This window comes from Ceratotherium simum, chromosome 11 (assembly GCF_057802395.1).
Source record: "Ceratotherium simum simum isolate JZ-2026a chromosome 11, ASM5780239v1, whole genome shotgun sequence".
In the NCBI taxonomy this organism is placed as follows: Eukaryota; Metazoa; Chordata; class Mammalia; order Perissodactyla; family Rhinocerotidae; genus Ceratotherium; species Ceratotherium simum.
Genome location: NC_141910.1, coordinates 59,512,043 through 59,525,362, shown reverse-complemented (window position 1 = coordinate 59,525,362; position 13,320 = coordinate 59,512,043). Strand labels below are relative to the sequence as shown.

Here is a 13,320-nt window from a genome sequence, read left to right as displayed (position 1 = left end):
TTAGCAGCACTTAACACATAAAAGAAACACTCAATCATATAAGTCAGAATCTTTCCCAATACACAAAACATATTTCCTAAATGATCTGAATAGAAAATTTAACTACATTACAATTAAATGGAAACTGGAACTCATATTTCATTAATAAGTAATCTGTATAGTAATAGGAGTAACTACTCATAAACTAAAAGTGAAAAGATAGCATACTTAAAAGAAAAAGTGAGTCTTCAGGAGTGGAAAGAATGAAGGAATAGAATAGGAAGTGATGAGTTACCTACTGATATTCAAATGTAGCCTTTAAATCTCACTTTAAAAACATAACACGTGGGGCCGGCGCTGTGGCATAGCGGTTAAGTTTGCGCGTTCCACTTTGGGGGCCCAGGGTTCACCGGTCCGGATCCTGGGCATGGACCTACTCACCACTAATCAAGCCATGCTGAGGCGGCATCCCACAGAGAAGAACTAGAAGGTCCTACAACTAGGATATACAACTATGTACTGGGGCTTTGGGGAGAAAAAAGAAAGAGAGGAAGACTGGCAACAGATGTTCGCTCAGGGCCAGTCTTCCTCAAAACAAAACAAAACATAACAAGCGCTGCTTTTATTGGCTTAAGAAAAGTATCTTCCTTCTTCCATTATTATTAAAGTAGTAATTTTGTATCTAGTTTCATAAAAATCTACTTCACAAAAAATGTATTTTGTTGGCCCTTTCTAAAAGTTGTACTGTGGCAATGGGCAGAAATTTTTCTAATTTTCTCTATATTAGGCTTTCATAGGCATATTATTGTAGGCACTGTTGCTATTAGGTTATAAATATTAATAGCTTAAAATACTATGAGTGCACTAAACAAGACTGAACAATGTTAAAAGTGGAAAATATTAGCTGCAAACGTCTCAATATTAACTAACTAAATGACTGTTCTTTTAAGGCAGGAATGGCAAATTGGTTTTGTATTACATGCCAACTCTAACCAACTGGTTTTATTTCTTGAAACTCTGCATTGAGAATTCTGGGCTACATTCAGCTGGAAAGATGCTATGGTTTATGCCATAAATGGAGTAGAAAAAATGGCTCTGTTGAGAATTCTAATACATGTTTGCCATCCTTAATAAGTCTCACAAAACTATTGATTTCAACTATTGGCATCTGAGTTCTAAATAATTTATTGCAAGGCAGGCAAAATTTTAAAGACATTTCTTCTTTTTTTCACTCTTCAGTGTGAGAGTCTACACTTAACATTTTAAATCTATTCAAATTTCTATAATTAACCAACTATATACCTGGCATGCCCGTAGCAAGACTCTGACCAAAAGCCAAAGTTGGATTTGCTGCAGCAAGTGATTCTGCCTGCTGCCCTTGCTGGCCCTGATTCGGAGTAAGAGGGCGCTGACCTGCTCCAGCACGAAGAACCTACAAAGGACAAACGATTTCCTTAAAACTGAAATTATAAAATAACAGATAATAAATAAATTTATCTTGGACAACTTTGCATATATCACAAACAGCCTTTGAATATTCTTTGAACATATTTACATGCAATGAAATGTCGATTTAGCATGAAAAAAACATAAAATAAAACACAGTCACTGGCTCTTAACAACTAGAACAATCTATTAAGCAACATGGAGATTCTACAAGGTCTTTGGGAAAAATTATTTCTAGTATTTGTGCTCTTTAACTTACCAAAGTAGTATTAAAGAAAGAGAGATTTATTTGGGAGTGGGGGAGATGGCAAAATCTCAGATGAAGACAAAAAATTTAATTTAGGTTTTATTTTCTAAGGCTGAAAACTGAAACACAGGAAGTTTAAGGGAATAAATTAAGTATAATTATTCAGTTAGTCTGTTATGAGATTATGGTGCAGAGTGAAAACTTCAAATTGAACGAAGTTTTCAGAATTCAGAAGCTTTAATAAAAGTAAATAAAAGCTGATTTTTAGCAAAAATTCTTAGGGTGACAAGAACACAAGATTATATCAAAACAAGGTGAAAACTTAAGGTTGGTCAAGTTTTGCTACTTTGCAATACATAGCTGTTGTAGTGCTTCTATTCAAGCATAATACACATTGATTTCACAAAGACAAATATTTAAACAATTCAGGACAAGGGGGACTCATTGTAGTCCAACTTGTAAGCAAGCATCACACACAGGCGTGTTATGTTCAGGCAGTGTTATATTTTTATGTTTGCCCAAGAAGATATAGATTTAAAAAATTCATTAAACAATGCTGTGGTATAATCTATAAGGACTGAGCCAAAGGACAGCTTCAACAGAAGATCAATATAGTATTATAAACTATATTAAAGGAAATTTAGAACAAAATTTAACTGCCAAGTAAGTAACACTATACTTGCCATTAGGTTGCTTCTTTGGTATAAATATGATGAATCTGACAACCAGAATTCTGATAATTATCAATAGTGTTTTTACATTTATCAAAATAGTTCTAGGAAAGTGGCTGAAATAAAAAAGAATCTTCGTGATAAACATTTTGTTTTAAGAAATTAAATCTAACCTTCGGTAAAAATATTTCTTTTCCTGCTTAAAATTATGAAGTATCCAGTAATCTTTTTCTGGTCAAAAGTTAATATTTAAACTAGTAATTTAACACCCAGAAGAAAATGAAGTGACAACCACTCTGATAGACACATTAAATAGCACACTGTAAGAGGTGATAAAAAGAAAATTAAAAACTGCTAGAGATTTCAAGACAGTTTCAGTAACAAAAATGTAGAGACAGAATACAACCAAATCTTTAAATTCATATAATACTGATTAGGGGGAAAAAAATGTAATCAATATCTGTGCACCGACTATATGCTAGGTACCATGTTAGATATTGAGGAAAAGAAAAAGAGAGAAGACACAGATCTCGAACGCAAGAAGCTCACAGAATTTCAAAGATTCTTCAGGTATTATTTAATGAAGGCAGGCCTATACCTGTTGCTGTCCAGGCTGAGCTTGTGATGCTGCTTGCTGATTTGCTGTGTTGTTTGCCGCAGCTGCAGCTTGTTGCTGAAATAAATTGGCTGGATACACCCCCCATGGAACACCATAATACTGAGGTGGAACCACTGCTGGACCTAAACCCCACATCCCATCCCCCAAAAAGAAAAAAAAAAGTTACTACATTTTATAGATAAATGAGGTCAGTTACCATTAAACTAAAAAAAAGGGAATTAAATCATAAAAAGGGAAAGTGCATAAGACTTGGAGCAGATGCCCTAAAAATCTATCCACTTACACCTGTAATATCCTTTCTATTTTTTTCTGCTTCTATTAGGGAGAAAGTCTCATTCAGGTATTGATTATTAAAAGACAAAGTATTGAGGAGTGATAGCAGTGGCCTTACTGTAGAGATATGAAGCTAAACTCAGGAGGACCAATGAATTGACAAGACACTTAACCATCTATTTAACATTTACTGAATGCCAGTTTATGGATATGATACTGGCAAACAAAAACAACATATTCAGGGGACATTAGATGTCATAAAACTGTAAGATCTCCTAGGCTCAATTGATAAAAAAAGAGTATTTTTATCTTCTCTTAAAGAGAGTATTTTCTGACTACTGAAAAGAATCACAAAAATAAAACAACTCACTTTTACCTTCTAATTTGCAATCTATAACATAAAACTAGGGAACATTCTGGTACCAAGCTTGCTACAACTGTGTTTGAATTGTAAACCTTCAATTTAAAAATATTCTTCATATTTGAAACAGAATTAGTCACAATTCTCACAAAGTAATTGAAAATCACATGAAAACAAATCAAACACCAGTTTTTACGTGATTAGGAAAATGGGACTAGTGAGTCAAAATAAGAAAGAACTAGGTAATGCAAGCACAGAGGGACACAGACATAAGAAAGCAAACTAGGAAAAATAGCATGAATTGTTCTTGCTCTATTCTACTTTATCCAAGATAATGTTTGATTCCTGGAGAGTAAACAGCATCATGCACAATAAGCCCCACCCACCATTAAACTAATGAATAAGATGTCATGATTCCTAATATAACAAACATGTCCTCAAATTCCACTGATATGATTTTAGTATATCTAATTTGCGTATTTTTAAAAGTCAAACTCTTGGTTTCACTTTGTTTTGGAAGAAAATAAAGTTCCAGTCTAACTGACTGAATTACTAAAATGAAAAGCTTTAAAAAGTTTAAAGGAAAAATATATTTCTAAAGATAGTTTAAGCAATCCTCAATGAGGACTGTTAAAACACTGAAAAGGATTTATGAAGGAAGGATACACTGTCAAAATAAAACAAGAGCCAGACATCTACCAGAACCTCTCTGTCCAAAACAGTAGCCAGAAGCCACTTGTGGCTACTGAACAATTAAAAGTTGGATAGCCTGAATTGAGATGTGCTCTAAGTATATAACATACACAGGATTTAAGACTGAGCATGAAAAATAAGAATATAAAATATCTACTAATAATTTTAAAAATATTCATTACATGTTGAAATGATAATATTTTGGATACGCTGAGCTAATCAAATACATCATTGAAATTAATTTCATCTGTTTTTTACTTTTATAATAATGTGACTACTAGAAAAATTTTAATTATATTATCTGGCTCACATTCTATTTCTACTAGACAGTGCTGGTCTTAGAAAGCCTAGAATGCTTCTCTCAAAACTAACAACTTCTTAAAGTTGCCTCTCTCAGTTGTATACGTTAATGATTCTCTGTATGTATAATATACCAGCAGTTAAATGGCACCAGGAAAGTTCATGTGATTCATCTTTATGGAATCACATGCAGATCTATACCAAAAACTACTGAATGTGACAGGTTAGTTTCAGCCTGTTAAGATAACAAACAAGAATTTGAAACTAACATTTTTTTCACTTCTTAAAACAAAGTCTTGAGTATAAAACAAAAAAAAAGTCCCCAAACTCCTAGGAAAAGACTGACTGTTCTACAGTCATGATAATAAATAACTACCAGAAGTAGATTCATAATTGTCTAATTGATCAGTGACAATTCACTTCAGTGAACTTATCTCTGAAAGTAAAAAAATCAGTGACAGCCTGGAGTTATGCAAGTCAGCCCATCAGTAGACTCACTTCAGTGAACACACTTCTGTGGCTGCCATCACCCTGTTCCTGCCTTGGTAACCAACATAAACCATGGCTAAGACTAATTTATTTCTGTCTCTGTAACCAACTCAACCTAAAACAACCTTCCCCCAACCAACTCTATACAAGATCAGTAAATCGCTTTGCTTAATAATAAGACTGACTGACCAGCACACAACTCTCCCTTACTTAACATAAGCAAGAAATACAGTTTTCGTTTTTTTTTAAATTTACAGCTTTACTGCAATAGAAGTGACATGTAACATTGTGTAGTTTTGGTTTTTATTTCAGATTTTGAGTGGTGGTCTCAGGCTTTGACAGTTTTTACTAAGTTCTTTCCAACTCCACCCCACCTCCACCTTTTTGTCCCTCAGGCTTGCCTGCACATTTTAACATTGCTAAATAAACTTTACTTTTCAGATATTCATTCTCCCAAGATTGCTGAAGCTCTGTATCTTACACTCTTCTCTGACCTGAATATTAACAGCACCTACCCCTAGTTTATTTTCTGAGAAGTAACTTAACTTTGCATCATCTCTGCGGGTATCAGGATTGGTCTCAAGAATGAAGATTTGTGGTTGACAACGTAACATTTCTGAAACTACAAAACTGAAATGTAAACCAACTATATACAGGAGGAAAAGAGTTATCAGGCTTAGGCTTTGTCCTATGGCATTAGAGTTGAATAAGCTAACTGTCTGGAAACTTCAGTTCATTCTGGATAAATGTTTAAGTTTTTCCTAGGAACATCAAATTGCCCAAATAGAAAAAACAAAGCATATACGACAATTAAAACTAAATTCATAATAAGCAACAAGGATGAACAATAAGTTACCTGCTAATGTTGCTGCTGCAGCCAATCCTGCTGCAGTATACGGATCGGTCCCTGGAGGAGCAGCACTAATAATATATGGATTTGGCACAAATGCAGCTGGAGCAAGGCCTGCTGAGAATACACCAGCTGTATTTAAAAGGGGGAGAAATAATGAATGAAAATGTAAAGTATGATTTTCTTCATCAGGTAAAAATATTTCTACTCTGAATTTGGGGTGGGGGAGGAGAGTGTGTATAATGGTTCAAATTCTTATTAACTGAGTGACCTTGGGCATGTAACACAACCTAAGTAAGGTTCTTCATTTATGAAATAGGTGTATCACCAGTTATCTTACAGGATTTTTGTGAGAATTAAATGTGATGTTGAATATGAAATGACAACATAGTACTAGCACATAACAGGCACACAATACATGTTTAGAGTTACAACCACTACTGTTCAATAGTAGTTTTTCATTCAGTCTTGACTAAGCCCACTATGAGTTAGGGATTCAACGGTGAAGAAGACAGATAAGATCTGCCCTCACAAATCACTCCATCTAGTGAGAAAAACAAACAAGTAAACTGGCAATTAGAATATATTATAATAGGGCTATGGGCATAGAGAGGAGGGGTATCTCCCTCCTCCAAAACCAGCTTTGGAAGGGGTGGGTGGGATGGAGTGGGACTGTAGCGTGTAAGATAAAACCAGAGCTATAAACGGAAGGAAGACCCATGAAGTTTCCCAGATCCTGTTAAGTAGTTTGGACTTGACTCTGAAAGCAACAGGACAATAATGAAGAGTTTTTTGTTTTTGTTTTTTGCTGAGGAAGATTTACCCTGAGCCAACATCTGTTGCCAATCTTCCTCTATTTTGTATGCGGGCTGCTGCCACAGCATGACTGATGAGTGGTGTAGGTCCACGTGCAGGAACAAAACCTGGGCCACCAAAGCTGAGTGTGCCAAACTTAACCACTAGGCTACAGGGCCAGTCCAATGAAGAGTTTTAACCAGGAGAGTGACTTTAAGCCCACCTTTGAGGCTAATATATGCCAATATGGATCTGGCAAAGGCTAAGAAAGACTTTAAAATATTCATTTGCAGTACTTATGAGAGAGAGAGAGAGAGAGAGAGAGAGAGAGAAGAAACCGCTGGTATGGAGGAATCACTGTGTAGACCTTTTACCATACAGTACTAAAAAATTACTTTGAAAATGTGCTGCTAGATTTGCCTCTTTTAGAAAATAACAGACAAGTAGAAGGTGAGGAAATATTGAAAGAGGATGTGTTTAAAGGAGCTCAAAAAGGTTAAGGTTAAATGATGATTAAATGGGGGAGGGGGCCAGCCCAGTGGCGCAGCGGTTAAGTGCATGCATTCTGCTTCAGCAGCCTGGGGTTCACAGGTTCGGATGCCAGGCGCGCACAGATGCACTGCTTATCAAACCATGCTGTGGCGGCGTCCCATATAAAGTAGAGGAAGATGGGCACGGATATTAGCCCAGGGCCAGTCTGCCTCAGCAAAAAAGAGAAGGATTAGAATTGGATGTTAGCTCAGGGCTAATCTTCCTCACACAGACACACACACAAAAAATTTAAAAAATTAAAAATTAAAAAAATAAAAAATAAAGGGGGGAGGATATGAGAATAAAAGCAGATGGACATAAAGTAACTTTTAAAAAAGTACTCAAAAGGAGCATTTATCTTAAAATCAAGATTCAAACACTTAATTCTAACTATATTATAGTGGCTTTCAAGTTTTTTGACTGTGATCCACAATATGAAATATATTTCATATCAACTTAGTATTAATATACACACACACACAACAAAAATCTCAAAACATATTTATCCTTATGAAGTTCCAATGCACTCTATTTTCTATTTAATTTTTCTTTATTAATTTCTATTATATATTTAATTTTTAAAAATACTGGCCATAACCCCCAAGACTTATTTCATGCCCACCCACAACACGGCATCTGAAAAATGTGCTTTTAATAAAGGAAATAAGAATTAAACAGAGGATTCATTGAATTCTTGCAATACCATTCACTGCAATATCTGAGCAAAATCATTTGCTCAGAGTTGCATTCTAAACTATGCCTTAGGTCAAAGATTTCCCTCCAGTTCCTCTACAATAAACGATCTTTATTACAAGAATAGAAAATGATGTATTGATATTCATGGTCTACTCACACCACTACACAATCTAAAAGCCAGGACATAATATTTTTATGTTCTATAGTTTTATTATTAAAAAAGATTGCTTTTAAAAACTTAAATACACGGAATGTATAAAGTAGAAAGTCAAAGACCTCATGTAACCTTTACTACTGACACTTGGTTATATCCTTCTAAATTTTTTTCAATTTTAGAAATGATTTTAATACAGCTCTCTCCATATTTATATTATAAAGCAGATAAGAAGTTTTCAAATATTTGAAAAACAAGGAATTAGTTCAATCTAATGCAGATAAATTAAACCTTCTGTTGAAAAAATGGAGAAGCATGTATTTTAAGCTCACATGATTCACTTAGAAATATTTATAATACATTAAACACCAAATATGCTTGTGTATGTATATACATATATTTGTGTTTGCATGCATATATACATGTTTGTATCTATGTGTTTATATATGGACATACGTATAAACATATACGCTTCTAAATTTTTAAAAACATATACACACACATACATTTTATAATCTAGGCTATGGTACTTTAATACGCTTTTTTCACCTGCCAATTAACCACAGATCACTTTCTATGTCAACAGATACCTTCTAGCTCATTCTTTTTAACGGCTGCGTAATATGTATTCTATTGTACAGAAGGAACATAATTTAACCAGTCTACTACAGATATATATTTAGATGGTTTATACTCTTTTGCTATAAATAAATAATGCTATTATTCTTTAAGTACTCAGGTATCTGCATTATCATCATTTCTTTATGAAAAGTCACGTAAATGGGCAAATATATATAAATTCTTGATCCACATTTCCAGATTATCCTCCAGGAAAGTTGTACCAATTTATACTCCCGTCGAGAATATATGAAAATGTCACTCACACTCCTGCCAAAATAGGACATTATCAAACTTTTTAAAGAGTTGTCAATCTGAGAGGTAAAATAAAGCATTAGTTTTTGTTTTCATCTATGGTTTTTCAGCTATCAAAGATGCAAAACGGGCCAGCCCAGTGGCGCAGTGGTTAAGTGTGCATACTCCACTTCGGCGGCCGGGGGTTCACAGGTTCGGATCCCGGGCATGCACCGACGCACCGCCTGTCAAGCCATGCTGTGGCGGTATCCAATATAAAGTAGAGGAAGATGGGCAGGGATGTTAGCCCAAGGCCAATCTTCCTCAGCAAAAAAAAAAAAAAAAAAAAGAGGAGGATTGGCATCAGATGTTAGCTCAGGGCTGATCTTCCTCACAAAAAGAAAACAAAAAAAGAGGCAAAATATATCAATCCTTTCTATTTTTATTTTTCTCATTTAAATTTTTAATCTATCAGGGATAGGACCCAATTATCTCCAAGCTATTTTCTAAATACATTCTTTTATTGATTTGAAATGTCAATTAAAATTAAAATCCACCCCATCAATGCACCCCAAGCACATACACACATCTATTTCAGAGGGTTCCTGTCTACTGATCTACTTGTATATTCCTAGGCCAGTATCACACTGTTTTAATCACTGTAAATAATACTTGTTTTGAAATATGGTTGAGTAAGTCCCCCTCTTCCACTTTAGTTTTCCATCAATTTCCCAGTTTTACTTTTCTGAGACAAACATCAAAAACAAACTTTCAAGTTCCAAAAAAATCCTATCGGGATTCCAACCAAGAATACATTAATCCACAAATTAATTTAGGGAGAATTGACATCTTTATGAGTTTTCCCAAAAAGGCATGTGTCCCCATTTATTCAGGTCTTCAGGAAATGTTTATAGTTTTCTTTACATATGCCTTGCACATCTTTAGCTTCTCCCTACTCTACTCTATGGCTTCTACTTTCTATTTTCTATCTCCCATGTCCTGATTACTATGGGTTATCTCAGTGTTCTGGGATTTTTCCCCAGTTTTATCTTCCAGTTCATTTAGTCCTAGTTGATAGCTAGTCAATTATGCAGCCCACCTACATCTTTTTATTTACAAGATTCCAAAATGGTCTGTTTTCACATCATTTTGTTTCAAGACCTCTGATCTTTGACAGTGTAAGTCCTTTATCTCTTAAGATTCTGAATATACTTTTAAAGTTCTTTCCAGAACTTCAAAGTTCTCTTATTTCTACCTCTTGAGTGTAACCTCTACTGTTGGTTATATGATTCCTTTCTGGCTGATCTTTCTTGTTTGCATTCTAATTTTTGTTTGAAACACTGTCTTATATGAGAGATTCTCTTACATTCACCTGTCCATCAGGTTGTATCACGATTGCCAACTATACACCATAATGTTAAGTCTCCAAACCAAGTCTTATATTAGTGGCTTAGGGGCTCTTACCCTACGTGGTTAGCATGACTCAACCCCCATTCCTGGCAGTGTGTAGGCCCTCTGTTTGTTCGTTTATCCCTCTTGTAGCCCTCTGCAGCCTAGATGGTTTACTTGCAATTTACTTCTATGGATCGTCTCTCAATTTCCCATACTACAGAAATTCCCCACCATCTAAATAACCCTGCCTCTTTCTTTTCACTGTCTCTCCCTTTTGAGTAGAGATGTGTATTTTAAAACATAAAATATATTGTATCTGTTATCTCTTTCTGACCCAGTCCATGGGCCAAGTCCAGCCTGGTACCTATTTTCGTATGAACTAGCTAAGAACAATTTTAACATTTTGAAATGGTTGAAAATAAAATAATAATTTGTAACACATGAAAATTATACGAAATTCAAATTATAGTGTCTAAAATTTTATAGGAACACAGTTTTATAGGAATTCATTTATGTATTGTCCATGACTGCTTTTGTGCTATAACAGCAAAGTTGAGTAGTTATGACTGAAACACCATGGCTTGCAGAATTTAAAATATTTACTATCTGGGCCCTTATAAAAAAAGTTTGTCAAATGCCATTCTAGAAGAACCTTCTAGAGCTGCACTGTCCATTATAGTAGTTACTACCACATATAGCTACTGATCATTTGAAATATGACCAGTCTAAACTGAAATTTGCTGAAAGTGGAAAAACGCAAACCTGATTTCAAAGACTTTATATAAAGAAAAGAATGTAAAAGTTCTCATTAGTAAGTTTTATATTAATTACATCTGAAATGAAATTTTGGATGTAGTGACTTAAATAAAATATTATTCAAATTAATTTCACCTATTTCTTTTTACTTTTTAAAGTGTGGCTACTGAAGAATTTAAAATCCTATGTGGCACATATATTTCTATTGGACAGTGCTGTTCTAAAAAATCCTATGTGGCACATATTATATCTCTATTGGACAGTGCTATTCCAGATGAGCTATCAGCCAGCCAAGAGATGACTTGGATAAAAGGACTGATGGTCAACAATGATATATTTAACTGTGGAACAAAGATTAAAATGTAGGGTCAATTTTGGTAAATCATGTGTTCTTGGAAATATTTCTGGTTTATTCAGGTTTTCAAATTTATTTGCAGTTTCCTAGATGGCTTCACAAAGAAGTTCTGCCAAATCTTTAAAGATCATATAAGTCCAACCCAAAGAACTAAAAAAAGAGACATTTCTAAACTCTTTTTATGAAGTATACTGATATCAATATCTGACAAAAAATACAAAAACACACACACACAAACTAGATACCAATTTAAAGATATAATGAAAGATAGGAGACCATTTACAACGAGACCAAAAGATTAAACACCTGAGAACAAACTTATCAAGAAATATGCAAACTTATATGAGAGAAACTTTAAAGCATTCATAAACAACACAAAAGCAAACTTGAACAAAAGTAAACATACATCATGTCCTGGATGAGAATATTTAATGTCACAAAGATGTCAATTGTCCCTAAGTTAACTTAAAATTTTAAACTGACCTTCTGCAAGTAAATACGCGGATTCTAAAGCTTGCCTGAAAACACCAAATAAGCAAGAACAGAAAATTTAAAACTCTAAAAAGGAAGAGCAATGAGTGTAGTAGCCTGCCACATATTAAAACACAGCATGAAGCCTCAAGAAATAAAAAGTGTTGTACTAGCCCATGAGTAGACAGCAATCAGCATATTTCTAACAATCAGAAGGAAGGACTAAGTACAGGGATAAAGGACGCTGGGGAAAGAGGAAAGAAAACAGGTCTAGAGTGCATGCTACTATCAGAAGTCATCTAGAAATGTGTGGTCATCTTTGATTAAAACCAAAAATACAATCTGGGACCTAGGAAGCCTTCTTGGATTGACACAGAAGAATATGAAGTTAAGGGAAAAGAATCAACTTAATATACCCTCCTTCCACAGATTCTGAGGTTGAAAGCATTTACAACTTTTCCAATGAGTAAATAAAACAAGGTTAGCCATAATCAAATAGGTATAAAAATGGTTACACAAAGCTACACGTGATAAAATGACATAAAACTATACACACAGATTTACCAATGCCATATTCCTTGTTTTGGTACAGTACTATAATTATATTAAGATGTAGTCATTTAGGAAAAACTGGGTGGGGAACCTCTCTGTACTCTCTTTGCAACTTCATGTCAATCTATAATTATTTCAAAACGAAAGGTTAGAAAAAAAGACCCCAACATGGACAACAAATACCAATGCTTGAACTCAAGCAGTAACAAGTGTGCAACTGTAATAAATGACATCACAGTAAAGACTAAAGGTCAAAGACCAAATAACTTTGAATGAAGTAAGGAAGAAAATATTTTAAGAAATTTTCTTAGGATTCCTATTTCCAAAACATTTTTAAATTAAACATTCTGACTTGATAATGGACACAAATAACTACATCTGAATTTCCAAGTATTTGACTCAATGTCACAATGAGAAAAAAACTTATATGCTGACAGCTTTCATCAAGATATAGATTTTTACTTAGCCAACTATACAAGTAATAATCAGAAACAGTTCTTCCCCAGTTACTATTAACTCTTGCCATGAAATCTATTACTCTTTGATCTCACTGAGATGTTTCAAAAAGTAATGAAATAACACCATTCAGTGAAAGAAAAATGAAACATTCGAAACACTTTAACACAAGATTTTTAACAGTCTAACTAAAAACATAACTTATAGACTCACCTATATGTGGCTGTTGAGCTGCAGCTAATGCATATTGCTGCTGTTGAGCTGCAGTTAACTGCTGAACTGTTAGTGCATTAGTCCTCTGAAAGAGCTATTAGGGAAAATATTTAATACAAAGATTAGTCTCAGGCATTTCATTTCTATTTAGAAAGCTGGGAACAGAATA

The 13,320-nt window shown here is 34.3% G+C and overlaps 1 protein-coding gene across 7 annotated transcripts in view; it reads right to left on the bottom strand.

Moving 5' to 3' along the window:
* Window positions 1–13,320, bottom strand: part of PUM2 (pumilio RNA binding family member 2) — a 93,918-nt gene that overhangs the window by 40,544 nt on the left and 40,054 nt on the right. For all 7 annotated transcript variants that reach the window (XM_014782184.2, XM_014782180.2, XM_014782197.2 and 4 more), the window contains 4 exons: window positions 13,152–13,245; window positions 5,935–6,060; window positions 2,942–3,084; window positions 1,282–1,411 (listed from right to left, as the gene is read on the bottom strand). In XM_014782184.2, the coding sequence (XP_014637670.1) occupies window positions 1,282–1,411; window positions 2,942–3,084; window positions 5,935–6,060; window positions 13,152–13,245 (493 nt within the window). The remainder of the gene's footprint in view (window positions 1–1,281; window positions 1,412–2,941; window positions 3,085–5,934; window positions 6,061–13,151; window positions 13,246–13,320) is intronic.